This window comes from Meleagris gallopavo, chromosome 8 (assembly GCF_905368555.1).
Source record: "Meleagris gallopavo chromosome 8, MGAL_WU_HG_1.1, whole genome shotgun sequence".
NCBI classification, from domain to species: domain Eukaryota; kingdom Metazoa; phylum Chordata; class Aves; order Galliformes; family Phasianidae; genus Meleagris; species Meleagris gallopavo.
In genome coordinates this window covers 21,502,946-21,529,884 of record NC_139411.1, presented here as the reverse complement: position 1 = coordinate 21,529,884, position 26,939 = coordinate 21,502,946, and the positions used below count along the sequence as shown (strand labels likewise).

The 26,939-nt window shown below is 49.3% G+C and overlaps 1 protein-coding gene across 6 annotated transcripts in view; it reads right to left on the bottom strand.

Moving 5' to 3' along the window:
• Positions 1–25,663, bottom strand: part of HPSE2 (heparanase 2 (inactive)) — a 77,514-nt gene extending 51,851 nt beyond the window's left edge. Inside the window, exons 1-3 of one of the 6 annotated variants that reach the window (XM_085230226.1) lie at positions 25,259–25,663; positions 24,246–24,403; positions 16,415–16,576 (exon numbers count right to left, since the gene is read on the bottom strand). In XM_085230226.1, the coding sequence (XP_085086352.1) occupies positions 16,415–16,576; positions 24,246–24,403; positions 25,259–25,518 (580 nt within the window). In that variant the 5' untranslated portion in view covers positions 25,519–25,663. Of the gene's footprint in view, positions 1–16,414; positions 16,577–24,245; positions 24,735–24,803; positions 25,219–25,258 lie in introns of those variants that run through there. The other 5 variants (XM_085230229.1, XM_085230225.1, XM_085230224.1 and 2 more) reach the window with 5 other exon arrangements.
• Between the last annotated feature and the right edge of the window lie 1,276 nt (positions 25,664–26,939).

The window sequence follows — 26,939 nt, the reverse complement described above, 5'->3', positions numbered from 1 at the left end:
TAAGCTTATAACATCCATGAGGACTGCATGTTGGTTTAACCTATTTTGCAAAGCCCAGGAGTAAAGATTAATTTAGCTCTTTCATAAGCATCTCCCGCAGTAGAAGACACTTTCCTTCTAGAAAGAGATTGTAGGCAATCCAGGAAATTGCAAGAGTCATGAAGACAGTGCCACATGTGATGTTTCTGATACCAACACAGATAAGTCACAAATTTCATGAAACAGACACAGTAGGAAGTGCTTCTCCTTTTGCTAAATTGAAAGGAAATAATCAGAAATGTGTTATCTCTAATTACTCCAGAATATTAATGGTGAAATATTCAATGAAGATATATACTAGGACATTTTTCTTCAATTTTTTTTTCCTCCTCATTCATACAAATGAGTTCAAGAGCAGGCAAGTTCTGAAAGACTTTTTTAAGTAACAGCTGACAGTGGTTTTGTTGAAATCCAGTATTGTGGATTCAAGTGTAAGAAAGGAGAAATATGATGTCTGTGACCCACTTTCAACCCCAACATGAAATCTGTCCTTACTCAGTGTCACCTCTTTGCAAGGACACAAGTAGCCGCAGTCCCTGATCAGCCCTGCAACCCATGCATCTGGTCTGTGCTGAATTACAGGGCTTCTAAGTTGAATAGGGTGCTGCATCTCCAGCATCACAGAATTGATTGAGTTAGAAGGGACCCTTAAAGGCCATCTGGACCAACTCCCTTGCAATGAACAGCAACACCTACAGCTCCATCAGGTGCTCAGAGCCCTGTTGTTCAGCTTGACCTTGAGAGTCTCCAGAGATGGGGCATCCATCACGTCCTTCATTTCCTTACACCCGAAGTATCCAAGGGACTCCAATGCAGAGAAGAGATATAAGAAGGAAGGTTGATGGATGCACAGCCAACAGGTGCCTGAAATTTAGATGATTTGCTGCTTTCTTCCCCTTAGTCTTTCACGTGGTCTTTCAGGTTGAGGATGGGCTGTGGCCAGAAATCCTCTACCAGAACATGCTTTGAAGACATAACCTCAGCTTGGAATACAAGCTACAAGTATCTGCTTGTTCATTTCCAGTAAAACACTGGAAGGACATCAGTCTTCAGTTTCTGGTCCTCCTACTCCTTCTCCAGTTTCTCACTATGGCAATGACAGCACAAGAACATCACTGTTTCTCTCCTCTTCCATCCTCTGCTCAGGATCCCATTGTCCACCAGCTCACACCAACACTGATGCCTGGCTTCCACCTCTTCCACATAGAGGCTTGGGGATAAGGACTGCTTGCTGCATCACAAGCATTTTTACTGTGCTAGATATGTTTTTGTTCTGTTCCTCCTGACCCACCCTCCCAGCTCAGAAAACTCCACTGATACATTAAACTTCCAAAAAAATGCCAACAGCAATCAAGAAATAACTACCCTCAGCAATCAATATATCCTCAGCACAGCGCTGAAATGATACATGGCACAGCATAAGCAATTACATTGGGTGAGGGCATCCGGATCGTGCCCACGTGGAGTTTTGGGTGGAGACATGCTGCAGTGAGCCCTCAGCAATGACCTGCACCACATTTCCTAGTAACAGTTGTGTTGCCAAAGTGCTCCCAGCTCTGGAAACATTACTGCAGGTCTCTCGTGGTATGTTAATCACACAGACAGGCCGACTCGCATAAACACACCATCGTCCTCACCAGTGCCCAGCACATCATAAATACAGCTGCCTGAAGTTGGTCATTGGTCACTTGTCCAAGGGATGGTGCTGTAAATTCAGAAAGCAGGAGAGTCTGCACAGGAACAGTCCAGGAGAGACAGCTGGTTCATTTCTACATCTTACAGGAAAATATTTCCATGAAGTGTAATGTTTGGAAAATGTCTAACAAGCCGGTTCATGCTTTCTACAGATTATGTGGACTTAGCATTTCTGTTGTCTATACTGGGATAGATGAATAGAGAGATAAAAGGAGGCATGAAAACATAAGACACTCAGAATGCAGGAGAATCTACAGAATGTGCAAAAAATGTAGGAAAAGCTAAATAAAAGAATAAAGACAAATGAGATATTACTAAGGCAGCGAGGGAAGCAGCAGGGTCCCAGTTCAGAGGTGAGATAATTAAATGACAAGCAAGGCAGCTCTCACCAAGGCAGCCTGGAATTCACCAGGGAGAGTGTGCACACGAGAGTAATGCCAAAACAAATCTATTCTGTGGGAGGACAAGGGAACCCCAGCAGTGCAGCTCCAGAAACTGGCAGCTCATACCCCAGCCATGGCTTGGGGAGCCAAGGGACATTACCCAGCAAAGGAAAGCACAGCAAGGAAAAACAGTGCATCTGCTTGTATCTATGTGAGAAAGCTGTTCAGCCTTCCCCCCTTCTCCATTCTGTTGCTAAAGACTGAGATCCTGATCCTGAGAAGCCATGACATGGAGTGCCTTCCTGCTGATCCTGATTGAACACACACTTCAGAAAGGAACATGAAGGACTTGCACAAGCTGCTTGGGATTTCTCAAATATGCATGTCTGCATAGAGCAGCAAACCTAATCCCTTTTGGGATGTGCTGGGTTTGGACACACTCAGGCCAACTCCTCTCTGAAATCTTGCATTTCCTTCAGGTGCACTAGGAGCAATTGCATAGCACATGCACAGTTGGTCCATCCAACACTCCCCAAGAGGGTCCAAGCCCAGGAACGCATCATCAATTCCCAGACAAGCAGCTCAAAGCTCCCATGTATGTGGGCATTCCTTATATTTCCAGATGTTTGGCAGCCAGTCAGGACTCCCACATATGGGGACACATCTGGACTTCCCAGACGTGTGGCAGTCCAGAGTTTCTGTACACGCAACACACATACTTTAAGACCCATAGACACTTGAATCCATCTAATCTGTTTGGACAAGAGGACAGATCTGGGGAAATCTGGACAGATGGCCACACAAACACAGGACTATCTCAGGAGATGTGGATGGCAGGGAAAGTCAGTGGCAGCACAGAGTGGCACAGCAGCCTCTCCTCCTGCCTCCTACCTGGGAAGGACCAGTGTTCAACACCACTTGGGAGACAAACTCTGCTGGGACAAAACTGGGCTGTCTTCACACAGAGGAAGGAGACACTCCCAGCCCCAAGGGACTTCCAGAAATAACACAAACTTAATATCTCACACCAGTCAGTCAAGAGGACTACAGAACAGCTTGAAGAAGAGTCAAACTCCCATCCTGTTCTCATGGACCCCTCCTGTCCCCTTCCAGATCCAGTTCCTCTCTTGGTGTGACAGTATCCTCAGTACCAGCAAGCTGCTCCTTACAAGCCACAGTCATTTTGACAGTCATATAATTGTAAATGATCCAACCCCTTGATCAGTGCAAATGTGTAGCCTAAGCCTATTTCATGTAGATGCTGGTGGAAACACAAGTGTTCATTTGCACAGCCAAAGCTTGGATACGTGGCTGCTCCCAGCAATACATCCCTGCCCTCCTGCACCCCATGCTTGTGAAGGCATCACCCTTCTGCATGCTCCTTGTTATCCCCTTAAGCCACATTTTACCGATGTTTGCAAAAAGCATTCTCTAACTTTAGAAAGAGCACTGTCTTTCCCATGAATACTAGAAGAGATGTGCAAGAAAGTACTATATTTTCCTCTTGAGATAGCGCTGGAGGAGGCTGGCATGCTCAGCAGCACTTGGGCTGCATGTAAGCAGGTCAAACTATAATGTGCTTCAAGAAGAAAAAGTCCAAAAATGAATTTTAGAAGGGCAAATCCCTTATGAAAAGACACCCTGTGCAACAAGCAGTCCTCTCTGCTGGGCAGAGCTCAGCTCAAAACGTTCCCAGCTCCATTTGGTCTCTAAGGTTCCTGTCATCTTCTGTCACACATTATTAAACAGATCAGAAACAGGATCTGGGATTACAGAACAGACTGAACTCAGGACATCAGAAGACACCTGCCCTATAAATAGGAATCATTTACCAATTTGGAACAACGCGCACATGTTTTGGCAACTAATCAGTCAATAAAAGCAGAAGACCCAACATCAGAATTATTCTAGCACTATTGTTTTAAGATGCAGAACAACAACTGACATCACCATGACTTAACCCTTCACTTCCCAAATTCCCATCTCGCCTATCTGTGCTGAATATCCCCCAAGATTTACCCTTCCTGTAGCAAGCCCACTACTATTGCCTAAATCTGTCCTCATTTCTGATCTGGAATCCTGCAGACTTTCCACTGCAGAGGGCTTCAGAAACAATTAGTGATTCTGTGCACTGTCCGATTTGTTGACACTTGGGTTTCTAGGAAAAATTAACACAAGCATGCACAACAGCCTGCATAAGGAACAAGGCAAAGTGCTGCTTCCAAACAGGTGCAGCCGATTATCTGAGGCAACGCTCTGCCTGAAAGAAAAAAAAAAAAAACCAACACATTATTTTCTTCACAAATTTTAAGAGCACTAAAAAATTCCAGATAATGGGAAGTCCCTGAAGCTTTTAGAAAGTGTTTTCTCATAGCCCATACCTGGTATGACAGCTGCTTCTTTGCAGCTATGGGGAGTTGTGGTTTTCCATTTGTGAAAATTCAAGTGAAATCTATCATTTTTTGGAAAGAGTCGAAGTCCTGGGCTTCTCAAATATCTTTACAGGTTGAACATTTGGAAAGGATTCAAGACTCCAATCAGAGCTTGAATATGTGGAAATATTTAACTCTCTAAGAAACAGTATATAAAATAAGCTGTTTCTCCACTTGATGACTATTTCAGGATTGACTAATGGCTTGTCGTGGTGCCAAACACCACGGAGATGGCTCAAGAGGATAATTTCTGAAACTTGAATTTGTGGCGTTCTATCAAACGAAGATTTCTGTGACAAAACCTGAGATCCGGGAATTTATATACAGCAAGAGCTTAAACGGACTTTTGGACACCAGATTTCAGAAGTAGCTCTACTACATTTGCTCAATGAAATACCTGTTAAATCTTTTTCTAGGGAATGAACAAGCTTTAAAATAAAAGAGGAAAATAAAGACTACTGTATCAAACACATGTCCCTCCTGGGAAGTCCTTGCATTGCAGCTGGTTGGTCTCTGGATTTCATTTTGGGGAAGGACGTGATGGTAGGATGGAGACTACATGCTGTCCTGCTCAGCCCATCTCTGGGGGTCACCATGTCTTAGCCAGGACAAACCCATGGTCTGAGCTCCACCCAGGGTGAAGGGTCCATTTGGCCAAATTACAAGCAAAGGCTAACGAGTTCCATTGGTTTCAAGGAGCAACAAATTGCTGTGATCAGCTCTTCTTTAGCTGATGCATTTATGTTACACGCCGGTTCAGATTATAAAGATGGAAAACGCCATTAATGTAACATAGTTTTTCCTCCTGCTTGATAGAGGTTAGAAAACCTAACCTAATAATTACCACACCAAATCCATAACTTCCATCTGAAACAGTTTCAGCAAGAGCCCTGATTCAAGGGTGACTGATTGCTAATTCACCTCATACCTAGGTAGAAGCATTCCAACATATATTTTCAGCATTATAAATCTGCACAATATTAGCCCAGGGTTGTCCTTTGTTGGGTTTTAAATCACAGGTTCTCTTTGTGCCTTTCCTTGCTAACATTTCATGCTATTTGCTGTGAGCTCGTTCTTCCCCTTGTTGGTACTTGCACACTCTGATCAAGTTACTTTTAATTTTCCCTTGGACAAAATAAGCAGATGAATCTTACCAGAATCTTGTCTATAACTCTGTATTTCCAGATTTAGTCACATTTATTGCTCTTTTCTGAATACTTCCTAACTTGACAGCATCTATTCTTCTGTAAAATGAACAGGAGAACAGGACATAGTGCCTAACACTGTCTCACCTGAGCCATCTCCAGAATTAAAGCTTCCTACCATCTCCTCCAGGACTCCCTTTGGGCACAGGGAGGAGCAGAGCCTGAATTCACAGCTACTGCTCTGCTCCTTCCCACCCAGCTGTTGGAAGCAGCTCCTTTTTCATTATCTACATCCGATCTCCAATTCTTTTTTCAGCCACTTCCACCTCACAAACACATCCTGTGCCCTTTACTCTTGTAAGTCCAAATTCACATCCAGTATCAAAGCACGTGGACATCTGTAAGACTCAGGTTCCACTCCCAGACTTGGAGCTTGTTAACCACAGGAGAGCAGGAGGCAGGCAGCAGCTTTCCCACCAGGTTGCTGACACAAAATATGAGATAATTGAAGGCTTTGGCACAGAGAGTGCAAGATGCAGCAGGTGTTAGAGCAGTGATGTCTATTTCATACCTTACATTTTAAAACAGCATCATGAACACTGAGAGCCCCAAGACTGGTTGCATGGGACAGCATCTCCGTGGGGTCCCGTATCCCAAACCTCATGCCTACTGCTGCCAAGTAGGCATGATGCATCCCAGCACCCTGCTATCACAGCAGCACTACCTTTGGAGAACCTGGGGCCAGCCTTCCCCACATGTATGCTCACAGACAGCAGATCCTCAACATCAGTTAAGCGCCATATAAGTAGGGTCACACCATACATGCAGCATCATGAAAGATCATATTTTCACCGCAGGATGTTCCAGGTCCCTTTCAGTCCAATTCATTCCATGATTCTATGAAAGGGACCCGCTCAGGGATCTTCGTGTCTGACTCCTGACTCCACACAGGATCACCCAAAAACATAGAATCCTAAACATTCCAAATAGGTGCATAGAAGTGGGTTGCTTTGCCAGGCAGTAGTGCCAAGGTCGGGCAAGGAGCAGCCCACACCCTGGTATGCTCATCTAAATGCAAAGCCTCCAGAGGTACAATTCCCACTTGTGCTGCTACAGACATACACACCCATGGTTACAGCCTCCTGCTGAACTAAGGACTGTCACCGTGCCCAAATTCCTTTTCTACATATTAAACAGCATATAAAGGCTCACCCACCCAGAAAGGCTGTGGGCGTGTGCACGCCAGAGAATGCCAAGGAACAGTTATACAACATAAAAAAGCTTCTAGAAGGACCTTCTGCATTTGGTACAACAGTTACTTTGTCAGACATCTAAACAACTTATTGGACTGTGTCCCCTCCACTTTCTCCCCCTCCCCCATTAGCCTCCCAACTAATCCCAGAGCTGAATTGGTTTCCTCCACTTAGAGGCTCCACTCAAGGTTTTTTTTGTTTTTTGTTTTTCCTAGGACTCCCTTCTTTCTCTTTCTTTTTACTTTACAAATATATAAATAGTCACTTCGTCATACGAGACAAGTAGAGACTGACTCTTATGGGTAAAAAAACAGATGTTCCCCAATCTTCCCTAACAAAGTAATATTTTATATATGGCTCTTCAATGGATTTATAGCCAATGAAGGGATGTTACTACATTAGCTCATGGAGGGGGTGGGTGATAAAAACTGGAAAGGAAGAGCCAGACAAGAAAAAAAGAAGCTATCCAGAGCGCTGCAATTGGAGAAGCATGACAAATGGGCAGCACAGTTTTAGAGGGCTTCGACAGCAAGGCAGATTGCCTGGCTGGGAGTGATTGTCCACAGCTGGAGCATCGCAGAGACCATCTGGTATTTCTTAAACATGCTTTCCCCAGGTGATCCAGCTCTTGGAGTGCCCCAGCAAAGAGAAGAAAAAAGGACTGTGAGCTTCAGCCCCATTTCTAGGGCCACCCTAATTAGTTAATAGAATTATAGTTGAATGAGCTTCGGTTTCTCTTACAAAAACCTCTGGCTTTGCCACCTTCTCTATAAAAAAATAAAACACTTGAATTCATAGAGTCTCTCATTTCTTCAAGAAACTCAATGATTGTGTCTCTTGGCAGAGTGACCCAGTATAAAAGTTAATGAGGGGGAAAAAAGACCCAAGGTTCTGTCTGAACACCTTGCAGCCTCACTCTTCCCCCACCCTGCTCAACCGTGTTTCCACACGTGTCTCCTACCCCCAGCATACCCCTCCCTGGTGTGGGACTCTGAGAGCCTGTCATTTCCAGGATTTTGATCCTTTCCTCAGCTTAGAAAAACGTTACAGAATTCAATTAGCAGTGCGTGCCACAGGCTACTGTCCCCACAGAGAGGAACACAGGCAGAGTACACACCCCTCCCGACCCCCATGAGGCTGCCCCATCCTGAGCCAGCAGCGTCAGGAGCTGCTAATGAAGAGAGGCAAGAGCAAGCAGTAAATAATGAGCGAGCGGACAGATGGAAAAAGGGTTAGTGCGAGCAGCCGGAGAGCAGAGCCTGGGATCCAGGCGCGTTCCCACCAGCAGGCAGTGCCCCTGCCGAGCAGCACAGGCAGGAGCCCCACTCCCTTCTGTTTTCCCCATGACCCAGCCCAGCCGCAGAGCACAGGGCCGTCAGATGCATCCTGTAGAGCGCAGAGGAGGCAGCCGCCCCACAGCCACGCAGCCCTAATTCCCGGCCGCGAGCTTTCCAGCAGCACATAAATACCGGTTCTGCTATTTTTCATGGGGAGAAAATATGCCAGGATGGTGGCTGAAGCTGGTGATCCTCCTCTGACTGCAGAGCCATTTGTTGCTAAGTCATTGTTTGCTAGGAAATGCTTTTTTAAATTACAGAGGACTAGCCACACACAGACTGTCCATATAGACACGTGTCTCCAGATGTGTGGAGAGAAACTGGTGAAGTTGGGCAAACAGAATGTGGTCTCAACTAGAAATACACACGAGGTGCTTCAGCTTCTCCAGGCTGAGAAAAATTGTAAAGCAAATGACTGGGTCAAAAATACTGAGCAAACAACTATTTAAGTGTTTTAGACTGCCAAAAGAAATGTATTCCAGCACCATGAGTGCAAGGAATTATGGATGGAAACCATGCAATGGTATAGACAGCAAAAAGAACAAATGGATTATAAAGTTGAAAATACATCAACCAATTGGGAATTACAAAGAATAGAAAACTGGTAACATTATAAAGATATGAAGGAGGAAAAAAAAAAAAATCATGGCTTCCAGAGTTAGGAGGCATTAGTTTTGGAGTGACCAATGTATATGCACTTTGTTTTAGGGAAAAAGATACGATGATGAATTAATAAGACAATGATGTACTTGAGTTTATTAATAACCAAGAGTTGTGCTAAATAACATCTGCTTTAGATAAGCACTGGTAAGTCAACCATCCCAGATAATTTGCACCTCTGAGTGCAGTAATGGGATCTCTGACCTGTTGACACTAATTTTTAATAAATCTTGGAATGCCAAGTAATTCTAGAAGGGTAGGAGAATGCTAACCTCACACCGGTGCTTAGCAGGTCTGTCTGACCTGGGGAGCTGCAGGCAGGCAGCCTGGCATCACACCTACACTAAGCAATTAAAAGCTAATATGAGAGTCCAGCAATAATTCATCATATTCATGTTTCAGCTAATTACCAGCCAACACGTGTCGTATAGAATCAAGTCCCATCCAACTGGTGTTACAACTTGATTTAAGAACTTGCATCAGTAAGAATAATTTGGTATAACTAGATGGAGAAGAGCGTCCAACACAACAAAAACACTGATAGCCTGCTTCCAATTCCACAACTCTGTATTTGATCAATTAGATAAATATAAAATCCTATGAGGCAGATAGCACAAGCAGGTTAGTAAATAACGGAGAAAACAGAGCGCGCTCACCCTGTGATCTGATTTGTATGGCTGCATGGCCATGGGCCAACAGTGCGTGCCTTAATGCAGCCAAGTGCAAGATAATACACGTTTGGGAGAACAATACAGAGCTCGTATCGGCAGGATGGAAGTCTGTCCAACAAGGCCACAAGACAGGCAGAGCTATAACAGGAGTTCTGCTTTGGCTATGGGATCAGGGAGATTAGAACCCACTGGTAATTAGGGTCCTTTAACTGCCCACACATTGGCTGGGGAAGGAAGACATCAGACACAGCCTCACATAGAGTTCCTGGAACACATGGAGGGAAAAACGGAAAAAGGAGATGGGAAGGGGACAGGAAAGGAGGCTCCTCAGCGTTGGTTCCAATCAAATCGCAAACTGAATGACTTGCAGCACACAAAGAGGTGGAAGCTCCACCAGACAGGTACAGCTGAGTGCAGGGAAAGCCAAGCACTCAGAGAAACCACGCACAGCAAGGCTCCCGAGCGGCAACGAGGAGGCATTTGATAACTCCATTAGTGGGAAGAGGCAGACCAGAGAGTTCGTCACCTCCTATGTGGGGAGAAAAGGTTAATAGATGGGTTTATGCCACTGAATGCCACAAGCCCTCCCGAAGCTGTTAGTGCGTGTCAGCCCTCCCCCTCCCACCACAATCTGTTTTCTGTTAGGTTTATGGGTTTTCTTTATTCTCGACGCAGCACCCAGAGCTGGCTGGTTCTGGTAATGACATTACATGTTATAAAGTACATATAATTGTTGATTCTAAGATACACAATTTATAAAATATTTTTCCTTATGAGACTCATTAAATAGGATGGTAAATTGAATTTAATAAATTCTAAATTTGCCATAAGAAGCCGTATTCCCCACAGTTACGAAAGAAATGGCCAAATCAGATAATGAGAAAGCCAAAGTGTTGCTTAACAGACTAGAGAGTGTCACCTGAGAAAGAGATTCCCCTCCCTGACCTCTCTCACACACACACGCCGTCAGCACACAATGAGTTGTAAAACTGCTAATTAGGGTAAGAGAAGGCGGCCAGCCCTGGGGGATGGCTTGCAGCTGTCTCAGGAAGCAAGGAGGTATAAATCGGGACACGAGAAAGGTATTTCACGTCAGCCAACAGCTTGCAGAGCTGCACACAGAGCTGGAGCTGAAATGTTTCTACCCATCTGTTGGTTCAGACTTTGTGAAAAAGGATAACCAAGACCACACAGTTAAAAGCAGCGGGGTAAGACTGAGTTATCGCAGTGTTAGAGCAGAACAAAGATTATTTAAGTTTGATGTCTCTGAATGGGCCCACTGCCCATCAGTAACTATCTCTAAGAATTTCTGGCAGACAAATGAGGTTTCAGAAGACTGGGAAAGGGCAGATATAGTGGCTATGTTCAACAGGTTGAAAAATCAAGGAAATTGCAGGCCAGTCGACATAACTTCAATTCCTGGAAAAAATGTTGAAACAAATTAAACAGTCCATCTGCAAGGAGGGCTGGAAGCAATAGGCACATCACGTGAAGCCAACCTGCTTTCTCTTTGACGTAGCAAAAGGGTCTCATATGTGCGATAGGGGCAGCAGATGTTATATACCTTTACTTTTGCAAGGCTTCAGCTAGAGTTCTGTAGAACATCTTAATTAGCAAATTAGGGAAATAGAGTCTAGATGAAATTCCATACGGGGAACGCACAGCTGGTTGGGAAACCGTACACAAAAATGCAGACATGAACAAGCAGTACTGTGCCAATAAAACCCACGGCTGCACGGGGTATGCAGACAGGAGTGTCACGCAAAGATACATGAAATAATCCTGCTGCTCTTCAGCTACAAAACTGGGCTTGTTTTGAGGCAACTCGCTTCAAAGAAGCCCAGACCAAGTGGGAGTGCCCAAAGGAACCCAGCAAAACACACAGAGACACACACATAAAAAAAAAAAATGCAGAGTGCTGAAAGGGACCTCAAGAGGCAGAATCAACCATGCATGTGTCATTCAACTTGAAAATAACATGGCCATGAACAGAAGAAAGCTAACTGTTTGGTGTTGAGCACAGAAGTCTTAGGGGAAACACAGTATTAAGCCTCAAATATGTAAAAGATTTCTGCAGGGAGGAAAGGAGCACTGTGAGCTGCTCCGCTTGTCCTCAGGGAGAAGACATGGTGTAATGGGCTTCAACCGAGCCAAGAGATTATAGAAAGCCCAGCCTCACTGTGATAGCTGCACCCTAGGGCTAACTGCTGAGCAGGGAATGGACTCCCCATAGCAGGAGATGTGATAACAAAGATAAAGCCATGTTGTGTAGGTCTGTTAACAACGATGCCCCAGAGAGCAGTGCAGTGCTGGTGCTCAGCTCCTGGGCTCCCGCAGCCCGCTGGCTTCACACAAACGTGCCCTGGGACATAATGTATTTCAGCCAAATGCCCTCAGAAAGCCGCGTAGCAAAAACAAACATCCACTTCGCTTCAGAATGAGCTCATATAAACAGCTGATAAAGACACAGAACCACTTAGTTACAAGGGAATGTTTTTACAGCGTGTGTTTGCCAGCACCATCCCCGCAGTTCAGATGCTGACATCTCAGAGTACACCTGCAAACCATCTCAAAAAGGGATTCTGCAGCTCTGCTGGTCATTATCTACAGGCTCAGTGCAGATAGCACTTTTATGGCATATTGCAGTTTTCCTGATCCTTCCTCAAAAAAATCCCACAGTCTTTCACAGCATTTATAGTCTCCCTCTCTTCCCCACAAGGGCTAACAACACTGCCATCCTCCTCGCAGTGACATGACTCCTCTACCAGTACCTCAGTGCACTGTGTCAATCAATGAGAGGAACCCAGGGACATAGTTTTCCATGCATATTTAGCTTTGAATGCTGCTTTTCCTGTGCAAGCTCTGATGAAGGCTCTGAGCCCCCAGAGGTGTGCTCTGACTGTACCAACTGGTCAGATCAGCAATGCTGCTTCTCCCCAGCCACTCCTCCCCAAACAGGGCCCAGGTACAGCTCACTTGTCATGGAGAAGGCTAGAAGATGCCCTCTTGAGGTCCTTTTCAGATTCATTCTTTGCGGTGCTATGGATAACATGAATAACATTATGGTCTACAGTTGAGGGGAAGGCAGACAGCTTGATCTTAAGCCTGTCTCACAAGACGCACCCCTCCACTCCAGCCCTACAAGTCCTCAGTGAAACCTAGCTATAAATAGGGGTACAAGTACACATATAAGGCAACACCAGCAAAATGAGCTGAGCATCCTGCATGAGCAACAAAAACACACCCAGCCCACACCCTGCAAAGACAGCCCCAAAACATGTCCCACCAGCACAAGGGTCTCTGCCATACAGACATATTCTTGTCCAGGACCACCACCACTCCAGAGCACAACAGCATTCAGCAAGATGCATACAACTACTGGCCACCAGGGGAAGTCTGCAAGGAAATACACATATCCCACGTACTCAACCTGAGCCACAAGACTCCCTGCCAAACAGCAAGGAAAATTCTCACCATTAGTGAAAAGTGAAGAAAATCATACCTCTGAAAATCAGCTTCTTGTTTGTAAAGCTTCATGAAGATACACTGCCCTCGCTCCTACTCCATGCCATCACACAAAACATTCTGTATTTCTTCATTAGGAAAAACAGGTGCATACATCCTCACCCCACTCCATCACTATCACCTTAGGTGCTCTTACAACTGACCCCAAAGAGAGTTTTTTCTACTTGGCTGTTGACATCTCCAAAACTGCTTCTGTCCAAGAAAAACCTTTCATGTGGCTCACAGCCTCTCTTATGGCAGAGTTTGGGTTAGGTAATAGCCTTAATAGGACTAATTGGATGCCAGTGTGAAATACTTGATTGCAAGTTGGAAACAGATGGTAGAAGGCAATCTCTTGTAGCTCTCACCTCTGTTCCCAGCAGCCAACCATGGTCTGAGTCCCCCGTGCCTCTCAGTAGGGCTGGGAGCACCACACACAAGGGCCCTTTCTTCCGTCCCTGCCTTTGGGGGTTGTGTCACACAGGGTGATGGAGGAGGGGTTCCCAGCACCCACCCTGTGGGTGTTCTCTGTCTTTCTGGTGTGGATGTGTTGTGATACGATGGCCTGAAGGACTGTCATCACAGTGCTGCTGGTGCAGTAAGCGATCTGCTTTGCAGCCACAAGCAGAAGGCAGAGCAGAAAGAGGAGATGCTTTTCTGCTGTTCAGAAGAAGGGAGGTACTGTTTTGTTTCCTCGGGATGGGAACTCCTGAAGGCAAATGCGCTATTTATGGTCCATCCTTGTACCTTGGGAAGCTCAGCTACACTTAACACTTCATGCACATGTGGGAGGGGGCAGTTTCTCACATATGTCTGTTGACCTCCTGAGCAATTCCCTCTTCCATTAGGCTTAATGGAATTTACTTAATAACAGTGCCGAAACCAATCTGTGTGGCCTCACCCTGTCCTAGGGCAGGATTCAGCATTCTCCCCCATCCCACCAGTGGTTTCCGTAGGGCAGGCAGCTCTGTGTGCCCTCCTGCTCCATCGCAGCTGCCCCACAAGCACAGGAGACACTGACGTGCGAAACAAGATACCTATCTCCCAGCAGCATGGGGAAGCAGCAAAGATTAATAAGCCTCAAAATGTTATATAGCATTTAAAGAGCAGTATCCAGATCAAAGGCTATCACTCATCTCAGGGAGGCAGGTGTAGTAAGCCTGCAGAGATCACATACAGAAAACAAATGCAAGATGCAAGAGAAAACTGCAGACAGGAGCAGAGCTCGTGCTTGTCTAGAGGAATTGAAGTGGCCTAAGCCAGAGTACAACATGTGTTCCTGGAGGAGCAAGAGCCAGAAATCTTGCCTGCTTTCACTCAGTCTCAGTTGTGTCTTAGCGCAGAAAACACATTGCATTTTAAGACACTCTTACCTGGGAGGTACCTGCTGCTGGGAGCAGCTGAACTCCCGGTACAGGCACACAGCCTGCGGGGTGGCTGGAAGCATGCTGGGGATTGTGTGCAACTGCTGAGTGCATCCTGATCTGCACTGCAGCGGGTCTGCAGAGCCACACAGAGCAGAGCATGAGCTCCATGAGACTGAGGGGCTCCTGGGCACACCTCTCCTTGTTTTTGGGGATCCCTGGGCAATCTATCCCTGCATGCTCAGTCCTTCCATTGGGGACTCCCTCCGGCATCGCACAGAAACGTGCAGAACAAAAAGAAGTCCTCATGCAAACTCTGCCTGATCGAATCTGGAAGGTAAGGAATGCCCTTCTGCAACAGATGTACAACCCTCTGCCCACCCCAAACACCAGATCCATCACGGGGAAGGGAAATATTTACACAAGTTAGTAGAGTTCCAGTTAAATATTATGCTTAGCTGTCTAGAGCCCATGTTCTCAGACGATGTCTATGAAATAAAAGATTAAACTTCATAACAATTATGAAGTTGCTCTGCACACATTCAGAGGGAGTTAAAGGACATTAAAATAGTTCCTTGGGTAATATGACAATGAAATTGCTCTCTCTTTCCTGGGGAGTTGGTGCTAAACCCTTGTGAACCCTCCTGTAAACACACTTGGAAAGGGTAAGAGCAGAGCTGATAACCAGGTAGCACCTCTGCTCTATGGGTTCTGCAAAAAATGCAAGCAATGCTCGAGGGCTTTGAAGCAGCGAGGGAAGGAGGATAGGGGAGAACAGCTTCTCTTCTCAAGGGAAGTTTGTTTAGTGGAAAGTAAGCAAGTTGTCAGGGGAAAAGCTGACAATGTTGATTCCAGCAGTTGTACTGGGAATAAACAGCCAAGTGGATTACGTTACAGGGAATGAGAAATGGTTCTGAGGATCCCATTTAAATGCTGGGCTTTCAGGAATGGTAGGTTCAGCCACACTCCTGGCCCTGGTGCCCATGGGCTGAGCCCGCAGACAGACCTGCTGTGACCATCCCTTCTCTGCAGGATCCCCAGGAGGGCCATAAGCCAACGTCCCCAGAGGGGACAGAGCTCCTGTTGTCATGGCTTGGGGTTGGTTGGGGTGGCAGCAGTGGGGCTGTGTGGGACCCGTTCCCCTTTCCCAGCCTGGCTGCGGGGCCAGCATGGGGCCCTGCTTCCTATAAAGATGGGATGGATGCCTGCCTGCCTTCTGCAGGAAAGGGACCCAGCAAGAGGGGAAGGGGATCGCGCTTGATTTATTGGCCTCTTCCTCCTTCTCATCGTCTGTGGCTCGTCCAGCTGTAGCGATAAGGACAGCTATGAGAGGACACTGCTGGCTGCTGGGATCCCGTCCTCCTGCCCACTCCCTGCCTGCAGACATCAGTCCTTTACAAGCACCATTAAATGTGTATCCAAAATGTGGCAGTCTCCTCCATCCTTTGAGATTCTGTTCCCTGGATAATACAAACAGTTGCCAGAAAAAGAGTATCCTCTCAGCTCTGTCTGGGCCATTATCCCTTTATATTTGCTCTTTAATATTTACTGGGTTCACACAAAGTGCATGCTCTGAAAAAAAAAAAAAAAAAATCAGCTGCAGCTTAAAGGACTCCAAATTTAGTAATTGCTGCAGCCCCACCGAAGTGAACAGTGAGCGGGGAGATCACTACAGAACTTCACGTGCTGTGGCATTCTGCTTAGATCAGACTGCAGGAAACATTCTGTCCAGTGGCACCAAATCTGGAGTGCCCACTGCAGGGGCTCTGTGAGTCCACCACAATTTCCTCAAGATCCGTTCCCTCCCAGCACCCAATAACCTTGGTAGGAAGCAGAGGTGGCCAGAGATGCTGATCCACATAGAGGGGAAGCTGTGAGTTAGCAAGAACTAGCCATAGTTCCTGGCTCCAGAGCTGGTTTTGCAGCCTTACCTGTTAGTGTGAGGTTGCTGTATGTGTTTGAAAACTGCTCCTTTAACAAAACCAAGTGCATCTGAGCTGCCTTTTCCCTCTGTAGCTCCAACATTATGTCAGGATGCTGGGCGATCTTACAGCCTTTCTGCTTATCCAGGGCAATGTCACTGCGAACAATGTCTATAGCAAAAGGGAAAGAAAAAAGGGAGATGGCCAAACCTCAGCTTTCATTGTCACCAGACGCTTGGATAGAACCAGCCAACATGACAGCCACACAACCATCACTCAGCATGAGCAACCCAAAAAAAGGGTTAAAACCCCTTGGATCTACCTGTCCAGTGAGATTCCTCTGCTCAAGTCTTCTTTTCTCCCACTGAAAGCCCAAATCATTGCCTTGAATAGGCTCACACAACCTACCTCCCCTTCCATCCATCACTGGTGGATGCTGATCTCTTACAATGGAATCTAATCTCTTAAAATTATGATCTCCCTCTGGCAGGAAAGTGCAAAAGTATCCCAACATTTATGTTATGACCCTGTTGTTGGTGTACTTGATACTAAATAATGAGAAAAGACTAAGTCCCATTCTGGTGACCCTTGGCTTCTGTCTATCACTGCTTGTCAAAGACGGTGAAGAAGGCTTGCTCTTGCCCTGTGTATGCTCATTGCTGGGGCTGGGTCAGCATGGTTTACAGCTCTCTGAGCAGGTCTCTTTAAACTTGTAACACCTGATATCCGATTTAGCGGACAGGAAGCTTACTTAACAATTGCTTTCTCTCCACATGAGCATTTTGTAATTGTGGAACAAAAATATGATATTCCCTCTCCTAGAATAACTCACCCACTGGGGAAATGAAAGGGTTGAGTAGAAGTGGGGGGACAATGATCCAGTAAGAAGTGGCTAGTCCCGAAACAGGAGGTGGGCAGTGCAAATCAGTCCTTTCAAGGCCATTTTCTGAGCTGAATAAACTCTGTAATATGCTTGGATCCAGAGGAACCATCTGTTGTGCTGAATTCTTACAAAAGCTTTGGCGGCCAGAAGCGATAAGGGATGATGGAAGTTGGAGTTCTTCCACCACAATGCACAAGGTCAGGCTTTGCATCACGAGGTTGCCCTTTCCTTGGTTTTATTCCCATCTAGCTAGATATTTCTGAAGGAACTTATTGTCAGAAGAGAGATATGCCTGGCTCCACAAACACACTCAAGCTCCACTATTGTCATGTACACCAAGGATTTGTGAAGTTAGAATCATAGAAGAGAATCATTAAGGTTGGGAAAGACCACTAAGATCATCCACTCCAACCATCAACCCATCACGACCATGCCCAAGTCTTTTCCAATAGCCATGCTCATGTCAGAACCAGATCTCAGGTTCTGCAAACCTGGGCTCCAAGTGATGACCTGGGCTGTCAGGGAACCCCCTCTGAAGGTGGGCGGAAGGCTGTTGACCACATTGTCTGGGCTGTAGGGAACTCCTTCAGGCCATGTCCTGTGGGTCAGGTCAGACATTCAGCATCACCTGGCCTGCTGCTGCCTAATTTGTCCCTCACACCAAGCGATGGAGGATTTTGGAGCTGCCATGGGTTTTAGGGTCCATACGAGCCTGGATAACAAGTTGGCTTGTTTGCTGGATGATGAAGGAACCAAAGGGTGAGAAATCCATGGGGAGGGTTGAGGAGGACAAGACATTTCTGTAAGGTTTGCAAAGGCCTCGAAATAATTTTAATGGCTTTGGAGAAAAGGCAGAATGGATTCTTCTCCAGTGGGACAAACTTTCTGTATCACCCTGGGACCAGGATCCCTCTCCACGCAGTCAGGGGCCAGGGAAGCACCTTGGAGAGTGCAAGGGGATGTGGCACCCCAACATCTAGCACCCTCTCCCTCTTTGGGGACTGCAGATCCCAGTGAATACGTGCTGAGGAAGGGATCTGGTTGTGATGGAGAAGATGTGAAGGGCACGGAAACTGGGAATACTCTTCTAGCAGCCAGTTTCATGGGCTTTCCAAGAAAACTCCTACTGTATGAGCAGGAAGCAGAGGCGAGCATGCAGAATCCTAGCTTCTCACAGCTAAGGACCCAAGGGATTTGCCCAAGACCTAAAACTGGAGGTGGACCCCATATCCACTACAGCTCCAGCTTAAGCAATGGGTAGATGCATGGGATATGGGATTCCCTAAGAACCTGATGCCCGTTTATCCAAACCCACAGCGCAGGTGAGGAGGTGAAAGCACCTCTAGTATAGATGTCAGGGAAATTTTTTACAAAGAGGGAGGTGAGGCACTGGCACAGGCTGTCCAGAGAGGTTGTGGGCGCCCCATGCCAGGAGGTGTTCAAGGCCAGGTTGCATGGGGACCTGGGCAACCTTATGTAGTGGTTGGCACCCCTGCCCACAGCAGGGGAGTTGGAACTGGACAGTATTTGAGATCACTTCCAACCCAACCATTCTGTGATTCTATGATTCTACACCTCTCTTCCGAACCAGCAGCAACGGGGGAAGAGGCCACAGCTGCTGTAGCAGCTCAGGGAAAACCTCAGCAAGAGCAATCCAGGGAAAAGAGCCAGCAGGAAGCTCACAGTGATCACATCTAAAAGTAAGTGAGAGAAAGGGGAAAGGCATAGGGGGTGTGAGGAGAAGGATCCCCCGGGGGGCTCTGGGCAGGGCAGTCCCTGAGCGGGACACAGCTTTCCAAAACGCAGAGCAGCCATAAAAACCAAAACACGCACACACACACAAATATAAATAAAATCAAGGAGGAAAAAAAATACCCAGCAAAACAAGAAACCAAGCGACTCTTGCCAGAAGTGAGAAAGAAGAACTCCAGATGTGGGAGCCCCAGAGGACGCCAAATGGTTTCCAAAGCCGGCAGAGCAACGAGCTGCGTGTGCCTCGAGAGGCAGCGGCCGGGCCGGGCCGGGCCGGGTCAGTACCTTGGCCAGCTCAGCCCCGCGCTGCTCGGCGGGGCACGGCGGGCGCATCCCGCAGCGCGGCTCCCGCAGCCCCGGCTCCCGCTGCCCGCTCCTCTCCCGGCGGCACCGCGTCCCCGCGGCGGCGGCGCGGAGCCGGGCCCGGAGCCGCCGTGCGGTATGGAGGGAGCACACCCGTGTGGCGGCCAGGTGAGCTGCGGCTCGGGCGGCCCCCGCGGCAAGAGGAGCCCACGGGATCCCCGGGTGCGCCGAGGGGAAATGGAAGAAGTTGGAAAGCAGCACCGAGCGCGGCGGCTTTGTCGCATTTGTGTGCATCCTCGTCGTGTCTGTCTTCAATAGGAAATTCTCTGACAGATTCGTCTCATTCCTTTCCTTTAGATGGGAAAATTCCCTGACAATGAGTTCCAGAAAATATTTCGCACTAGATAAAAGAAATCATATTTGTTTGTTCTATATGTAATAATGCCGCTGGACGCTGCCTATTTCTTCTGTAATGAAAACAAGGAATTAATAACACGCCGATATCTATGTCTGAAAGCTGTGATCCTGACCACCTCCATCACCTCACTCCACACGTATGTATTCTTTACACTGATCCATGTGGTCCCACTATAGTACAGTGTGTTTGTCACATAAGAATGCCCTCAGCAGGCTTCTTTCCTGATATGAATACGGTGATTCTCTCTTCACTTCCTTAAAAGTATTCAATGAAAAAAATCCATAATAAATTCAAAACATTTTCCCTGATTGGCAACAGCCAGCTCACAATCCAGTTGCACACGTGTTTCCCTTGAGCATGTTACTTTGCATGAATCATTTCTAATTCATAGACAGAAGTGTTGAATTTGCAAAAAAAAAATTATTAAGGTTTTGCAGAGAATTTAGGATACTTATTAGTAGCAATCAAACATATAACCACAGGAATCCTTTGTCTCACCCATACACCAGCAAATGGATAATCAGGAGCTCGTTGTCTGATTGCACCACTTCCTGCACTTATAAAGCAATTTTTACACACGGTTCTTGCAAAACCGTTCAAAATTTAAAACCAAAAATGGAGATAAACACACTTTGGAAGTATCTCCTTCACAGATAGTGCCTTCCTTACCTTGCAGAAGGCAGCTTATCTATTCGCTTCTGCTTACAGGGACAGAAGGATGACCCATCTCACTGGGATACGCCTGCTAGTGGCTGAGCTGTGGAGCCAGAAGTGCAATCCCTCTACAATGCTGAGCCCTCACTGCTCTGCTCTAATATCCAGGTGGAAGCATAGCACCTAGAGGCAGCCTGCATAGCACAGGCTCGGCAGGGGGTATGGCATTCCTCTGTGCACAAGGCTCGGGATCCTGATCCAATGCCGGGTATCTGATGGTGTCAGAAGGAAGGGATCCTGAGATGAAAGCATGCACATGAAGCCCATTAGCCAGTGCCAGAATTACAGTGTAACATGGACTTGCTCACACTACAAGGCAAAATCTCCCAATTAGTATGGAAGGCAAGAGGAACATGTTTTTTGTCAGATTTTTGTGGTAACTGGCCATTTTTCCACATGCCCAGTATCCTTCCAAAAAAGGAAATAAAATAGAAGAAAGTAACTTAGCAGCAACCGAGAGAGCATTTTTGAAATGCATCGTCCGTACGCACTTTGGCTCAGCACCTTTTCTTATGCTTTACCTACAGCACGTATACGTGCTCCCTTTCACCTCTCCCTCCCATGACACACACAGGGCCATGTTGTCTGCATGTGGCAAATGCCCTTCGGTCTCCATCAGCCACAGAAACACTCCAAGCTACAAAAGGATGGAGAACCCACCGAGGCACTTGGGCCAACACATCTCCAAGAACTCCAGTTTCAAGAAACTTCTCTTTTTCCCTCGAGTTTTCTCTTCACAGTACATATGCATAGAAGGAAATTCTAACGTTCATGCCACCAGGTGTCCAAAACTGCTTTCTGCTACTGTGGGGTGGCACCAGCAGCATTCCTTGCTGAGCCAATGGAAGAGCCTCCAAACCCCACCAAACACCTCAACACCAGGCTCCAGGGCAGCACAGATCGGGTTTTAGCAAACTCAGCTTCAGAGGAAGCTTTGTATTTATGCTCCCAGCAACCATTACCAGGGCAAATGGACCATGTGCTTGCCCCAAAAAGGAGCTGCTCAAGACTGTTTCCCTAGTGACCAGTGTTTCTTATTGTCCCATTCCTCAGAGCCAAGTGGTCCTTGGCAACGTGTGAGGTGGCTGGAAGGACAGCCAAGTGCATTATCCAGTAGGCAACCCCACAGCAGGAGAAGCAGAGCATGAGATCTAGTACCTGCCCAGGGGTCAGATACGTGGCTGGAGAGAAGCAGCCCCAGATAACAGAGCACAATTTGCATCAGAGACGGTGAGGGAAAACCAGCCAGAGGGGCACGGGCACAGAAGCTCCATTTAAGGGAGGCTAAAGTCTCCCAGGTCAAAAGCATTACACTTCTCAATCAGCAAGTGTCAAAAAGTCTCCCCTACAGCCCCACCTCCTACCGCAGGGCTCAGTGTGTGACAAACTGGTTTTCTGTTGGGAACAGACCTCAGGCAAGGCAATGCCATGGCCAAATAATACAACAGATCACTTAGATGGCCTTGCAGTGCTTGGCAAAGGTCAGAGGATACGTATAGATGTGCTGCCTTCAACACCCTGTGGTTCAACCAGTCCTTTTCTCATAGGAAAGAACTTGGACAAGTCCCTCAGCCTGGTATGGACAGACCTGATGAAATCCTGCCAAACAGCCACCAAAAATGACACAGCCCTCCAGCTCTGTGAACTGAACCGATATACCTCTGTGCTGTCTACCAGCAGCCATGGGATGTGCACAGAGGCAAACACTCAAAGCAGAAAACAATGGAGCTGTCACTTGTTACATCACTAAAAACCATGAAGGTCAGACTTAAGACATTTACAGATTTCTCTTTTAATCATTTTGTCTTTTTTTTAAGCTAGATTATAGATTAGACAAGAAATTTCAGAAAATAGATGCTGAGGGGACAAGAGCATTGCACATGGAAAGCAGCCCCAGTCAGCCCAGGAACTGCGGGCAGGGCAATGGGGACAAGAGGACACTCGCTGCCTTCCCCAAGCTCAGGCACTGGGTGCCATCTTTTTCCATGCAGTCTGCTCAGCCCACAAGTCCCTCATATTTGTGCATGCCTTGAGTGCAGGCGGGTCCCAGATAGGCTGTAGATGAGGGAGCAAAAAGCAGAGCAGTGCTCCGAGAGGAGAACATGGCTGCTCAGATCCAGCGCAGTGGGGCAGAGAGCTGCAGTGGCACCAGGATTTCATTTTGGAGAACTGGATCCCCCGAGTGAAGCGCAAAAAGATGGGAGCTACCAGCAACTCCAGCCTCGGAGTTTGCACACAGATCTTAAGAACAAATAAGCAAGCTTCGCTTCCAGGCAGGAAATCCTTTTTACCACACCTTTCTGATTTACACTGATGCTTGATACACACCACATGTGTCCCCTCCCTCCCTCACTCCCATTTGCAATGGTTCTGTTCCATATTTAAGTGATGAAAAGTTAAGACCTGTGGTTACAACTTCTATGAGAAGCTTCATTTTGAAGGACTGCTACATTTCAACTTTATTGCCATGAGGAAAACTGGAAGAAAAAAAAAACACTCAAAAGCTTTCAGTCCTTCTCTAACATGAAAGCTGCTGTGAAGACATTTAGTAAGTGTAAGTTCTCTCCTGCAGGCTGTTGAAATATTGACCTTTGGGTTGAAGCAGGGAAATTTATTCCTACCAATGTTTAGCGTGAATCTCATCCACACTTTTATGTGCTACACTTAAGTTTTCTGTTTGAGATGGCTGCAGATTTGGTCAGCATGAAATTCATCCCAGTAGGCAGAGCTTACAGCAAACCCTTCACCAAAGATCGATTACGAGAAGGAAAAAAACCCAAATGATGGGATGGGGATTGCTTCAGCAAAGACGGAGCACACACATCACCCACCTGCCTGCGTGTGGGGCTGGGGGACATTGGTCTCACTGAGATCAAACACTACTGGAGGAACAGAAAGCCATCAGAAAACTGGCAAACACGTCTGCTTTTTCCATTCAGCGCTGAGTTGCCGACTGGATTTCTGCAAAACTTCCTCTGCTCCACTGACCTGCCCGCTGGGATCTGTCTGGCATTAATTGGCCCTCGAAAATCACTTATGGAAATATCTTCTGCTAATTTTTGTTAAGTCGTAAGTAAGAAAATAAGTTTTTTTTAAGGGAAAAAAAGAAAAAGAAAAATCAATAAATTCTTGCACCCGGACATGATATTCTGCTTCTCAAAATAGGAGCGTTGGCCCTGACTTGTCTGCGAGGTTTCTTTGTGTGAATCAAGGGCCGCAAAAGGTGAAAACCTTTCGTGCAGCTGCAGAACCGCTGGGAGGAGGGCACAGAGCGGGGAGGAAGGGAGCGGGGCAGAGCCGGGACGAGGCGGTGCCGCCGTCATTTCGGGCAGGGCCCGGTGGCACGGCGCTACGGAGAAAGAGCGGCTCCCCGGGCACCGACGGGCACCGAGCCGGGCCGGGCTGCGGGGAGCCCCGGGGCCGCAGCTGCACGGAGAAACGCGGAAACGATACCGGGGTCCTTAGGGAAAGGCAGAGCTCCCGGGGAGCACCGGACGGTCCGGGAACATCGAGGGAGAAGCGGTGCAAAAGCAGCGGGGCGCGACCCGCAATACCGGGGGACGATTCCCTCCGCGGGCCTTTTGTTCCTCCGCCGGACACACCGGCAAGGGGAGGAAAGGGAAGGAGGAGCCCCCCGCCCGGTGCGGCACCGGCCGGCGGAGCGCACGGCGAGCCCGGTGCCACGGAGCCCGAGCAGCGGAACGGGACCGTGCGGTGCCCGCAGACCCCGCAGCCGCGCCGCCCCCCGCCCGGCCCGCGGCCCCGCTCACCGTCCTCGTAGTTCTTGAGGTAGTAATCGGGGCCGGGCCCGCCGCGGCTCTTGGCCGGGTTCTTCACGTTGTGGAACTGCAGAAAGTCCGTCCTCTTGCCCGCGAAGCGCAGGAAGGCGGGGGCCAGGCCCCTCGCCAGGGTCACCAGCCGCCGGGAGCTGCGGAGGAGAGAGCGGGCTGAAAGCTACGGGACGATGCCGGTGCTGGGAGGGCCCGGCGGCCGCAGCGGGGGAAGGGAACGCGGTGCGGGGATCCGGAGCTCTCACCGCGGCCCGGCCGCCCCGCCCGGCACGGCGCGGTTCGGCATCGCGTAGCATAGCGCGGTGCGGCGCGGGCATCGCTCAGCAGCGCCCGGCTGCGGGGCTCTGCGGCTCAACATCGGCAGCGGGAACGGGACCGCCCCACCCGCTGGCAGCGGGGTCCGGAGCACGGCGGACCCCGGCTCTGCTCCCCCGGAACTCCCCGGACAAGTGCAGCGGAGGCACCGGCTCCCTGGGGGCGGAGGCGGCACCGACCGGGACCTTCGGAGCGAGGACCCGCTTTTCCTTCTCGACTTACCCAGCAGGACCGGTGCTCTCCGGCCGGCCCGGTGCCTCCAGGCCGCTGAGCTCGGCACCCAACGCGACGCGCGACCCGGCTCTGCCCTCCGGGAGCCCGGGGAGTGTGGGGAACGCGGGGTTCGGAGCAGCTGGCCGACACCCGTAATTGCGGGTTCCTGGTGCAGGGGTTTTTCTCCCTGTGCTGCCTCGGCCCCATGTTGTGCTTCTTCTTTTTTTTTTCTTTTTTTTTTTTTCTTTCTTTCTTTTTGTTGTTGTTGTTGTTGGAGCGGAGGGGAGCACGACATTTTTGCAGTCATAACTGATAAGTCTCCGAAATGCTTTCTCCATTGCAAACATGTGCATCTTAATGGAAACCATGGCCTCGCTCCCTCCGCTTCAACGAGCGCCGCGGGCAGCGCGGAGCCCAGTGGGGTGGGCGGCACGGGGAGGGCGCCGGGGGGGCTCCCGCCTTACCTTAAGAAATCGAGCCAGCCATCATGAATGATGGAGGGGTCCAGCTGCAGGGAGAGGAAATTCTCACTGATTATCCTGACAGGGCTCTTGGTGTTGACATCAAGGAGAATGAGAGTCCTTCCCTTCACACCTGGAGATTTCTCCACCGGCAGCGCTCTCCTGTCCCCGGCCTGGGAGGGCAGCGAGAAGGTGGCCATGAGGGCCAGCCCAGGTGCCATCAGCGCTAGGAGCCCGGGGGGGCAGGAGCTGGGACAGGGCATGCCGGAGAGCAGGAAACCCCTAATTAACTCGCTGTCTGCAGGGGCTCGCTGGTGGCTAATTGTCCTTATCTAAAGTGTGGGGCGCTCTGCCTTTTTTTGCAATGTTTTGGTGCTGGTGGAGGGGAACTCACGCCCCTGACCAGCCTTTCTCGCAGCCGGTGCCAAGACTCCTTGCAGCCAGCACCGCCCCTTTAAGAGATGCAGGCTCCAGACATTTTTAACTTTTTGAAGGTAAGGGGAGGCTCCCGGTTTAACCCCCTCGGCTCGGGGCCCTCCCGAGATTCGCCGGCTCCGAGCTTCGCTTCGCCCCGGCACCCGGAGGGACCGAACCGGACCGGAGCCCGGGACCCCGGGGAGCTCGATAGCGAGGAGCGGTAAGGCGGCGGGGTTGCCCGCTTTGGGTCGCGGTGCTGGGCTGCGGGAACCGAGGCTGAGCGCGGAACGCGACGAATGCAGCGGGAGCGCAGAGTCCTCGCGCCGGAACCCCGGGATCGGCCCGGCCGGGCGCACGGGGGCCGCTCGGATACAGTGGGGAAGTGGCCCGCGGGGATTGGGACGGCAGCTGCCCTCCTCCGCCGCCCTCGGGACCCGCCGGTGTTCGATCCGCGGCGGAGCGTGGCGGGGGGTCACGAAGGACGCGTCCGGCGTGGAAACGGCCGCATCGGTGGCGCAAAAAGCGCTGCGGTTCGGTGGGACCTGCGGTGTCACAGAGCCGGTGCCGCTGCCTGGAGGACCGGGATCGCCGGACGGGAGCCGCCAGCCAGCGGCCGTTGGTGACATCGAGCAGGGGGTCCGTGGGGGCTCACACGTCGGCGAGCGCCCGTCCTAAGCGGGCATCCCGGCCCGGTGGCAGCCGCCTTCCCGGTCAGCCCCGGGCTCCGCACGCCGGCGAGCACCGTAACGCGCTCTACCTGGGCCCTCCGCCGTCGCCGGCACCATTCTCCAGGCGACAGAACGGGGCCGCGCCCGGGCTGAGCCGTGCCGCTCCCGCCGGGCCCGCTGCCGTCGGCGCCCGCAGCGTCGGGGTCGGGGCCCGCAGCTCCATCTGCTGGTCGCGGGCCCGGCCCCAGCAGCGAGGGAACGGCACCCACCTGCGGGCAGCGCAGTCTCAGGCCGGGGGCGGCCGGGACTGCGAGGGAAGAGAGGCGAAGAAACAACACCGAGGGATGCCTGGGCCCGGTGTGCCGCACGGAAGGGCCGACCCGAACACGTCGCAGCACCCAGCGACAAAAAGCAGCGCGCGGTGCCCGGCGGCAGGCAGCGGGGATGGAGCGTTGTGGAAGTAAGAGGATCCGGGGGAAAGGGCCGTGCAATTTCAGCTGTGCAAAGTCCTGGCATCCCGGGACAGGAAGAAGGCAATTTAAGGTTGAAAAGTTGTGTTCGCCTGAGAACGTTTCAGCCGCAGTTTGCAGTAGCAATTC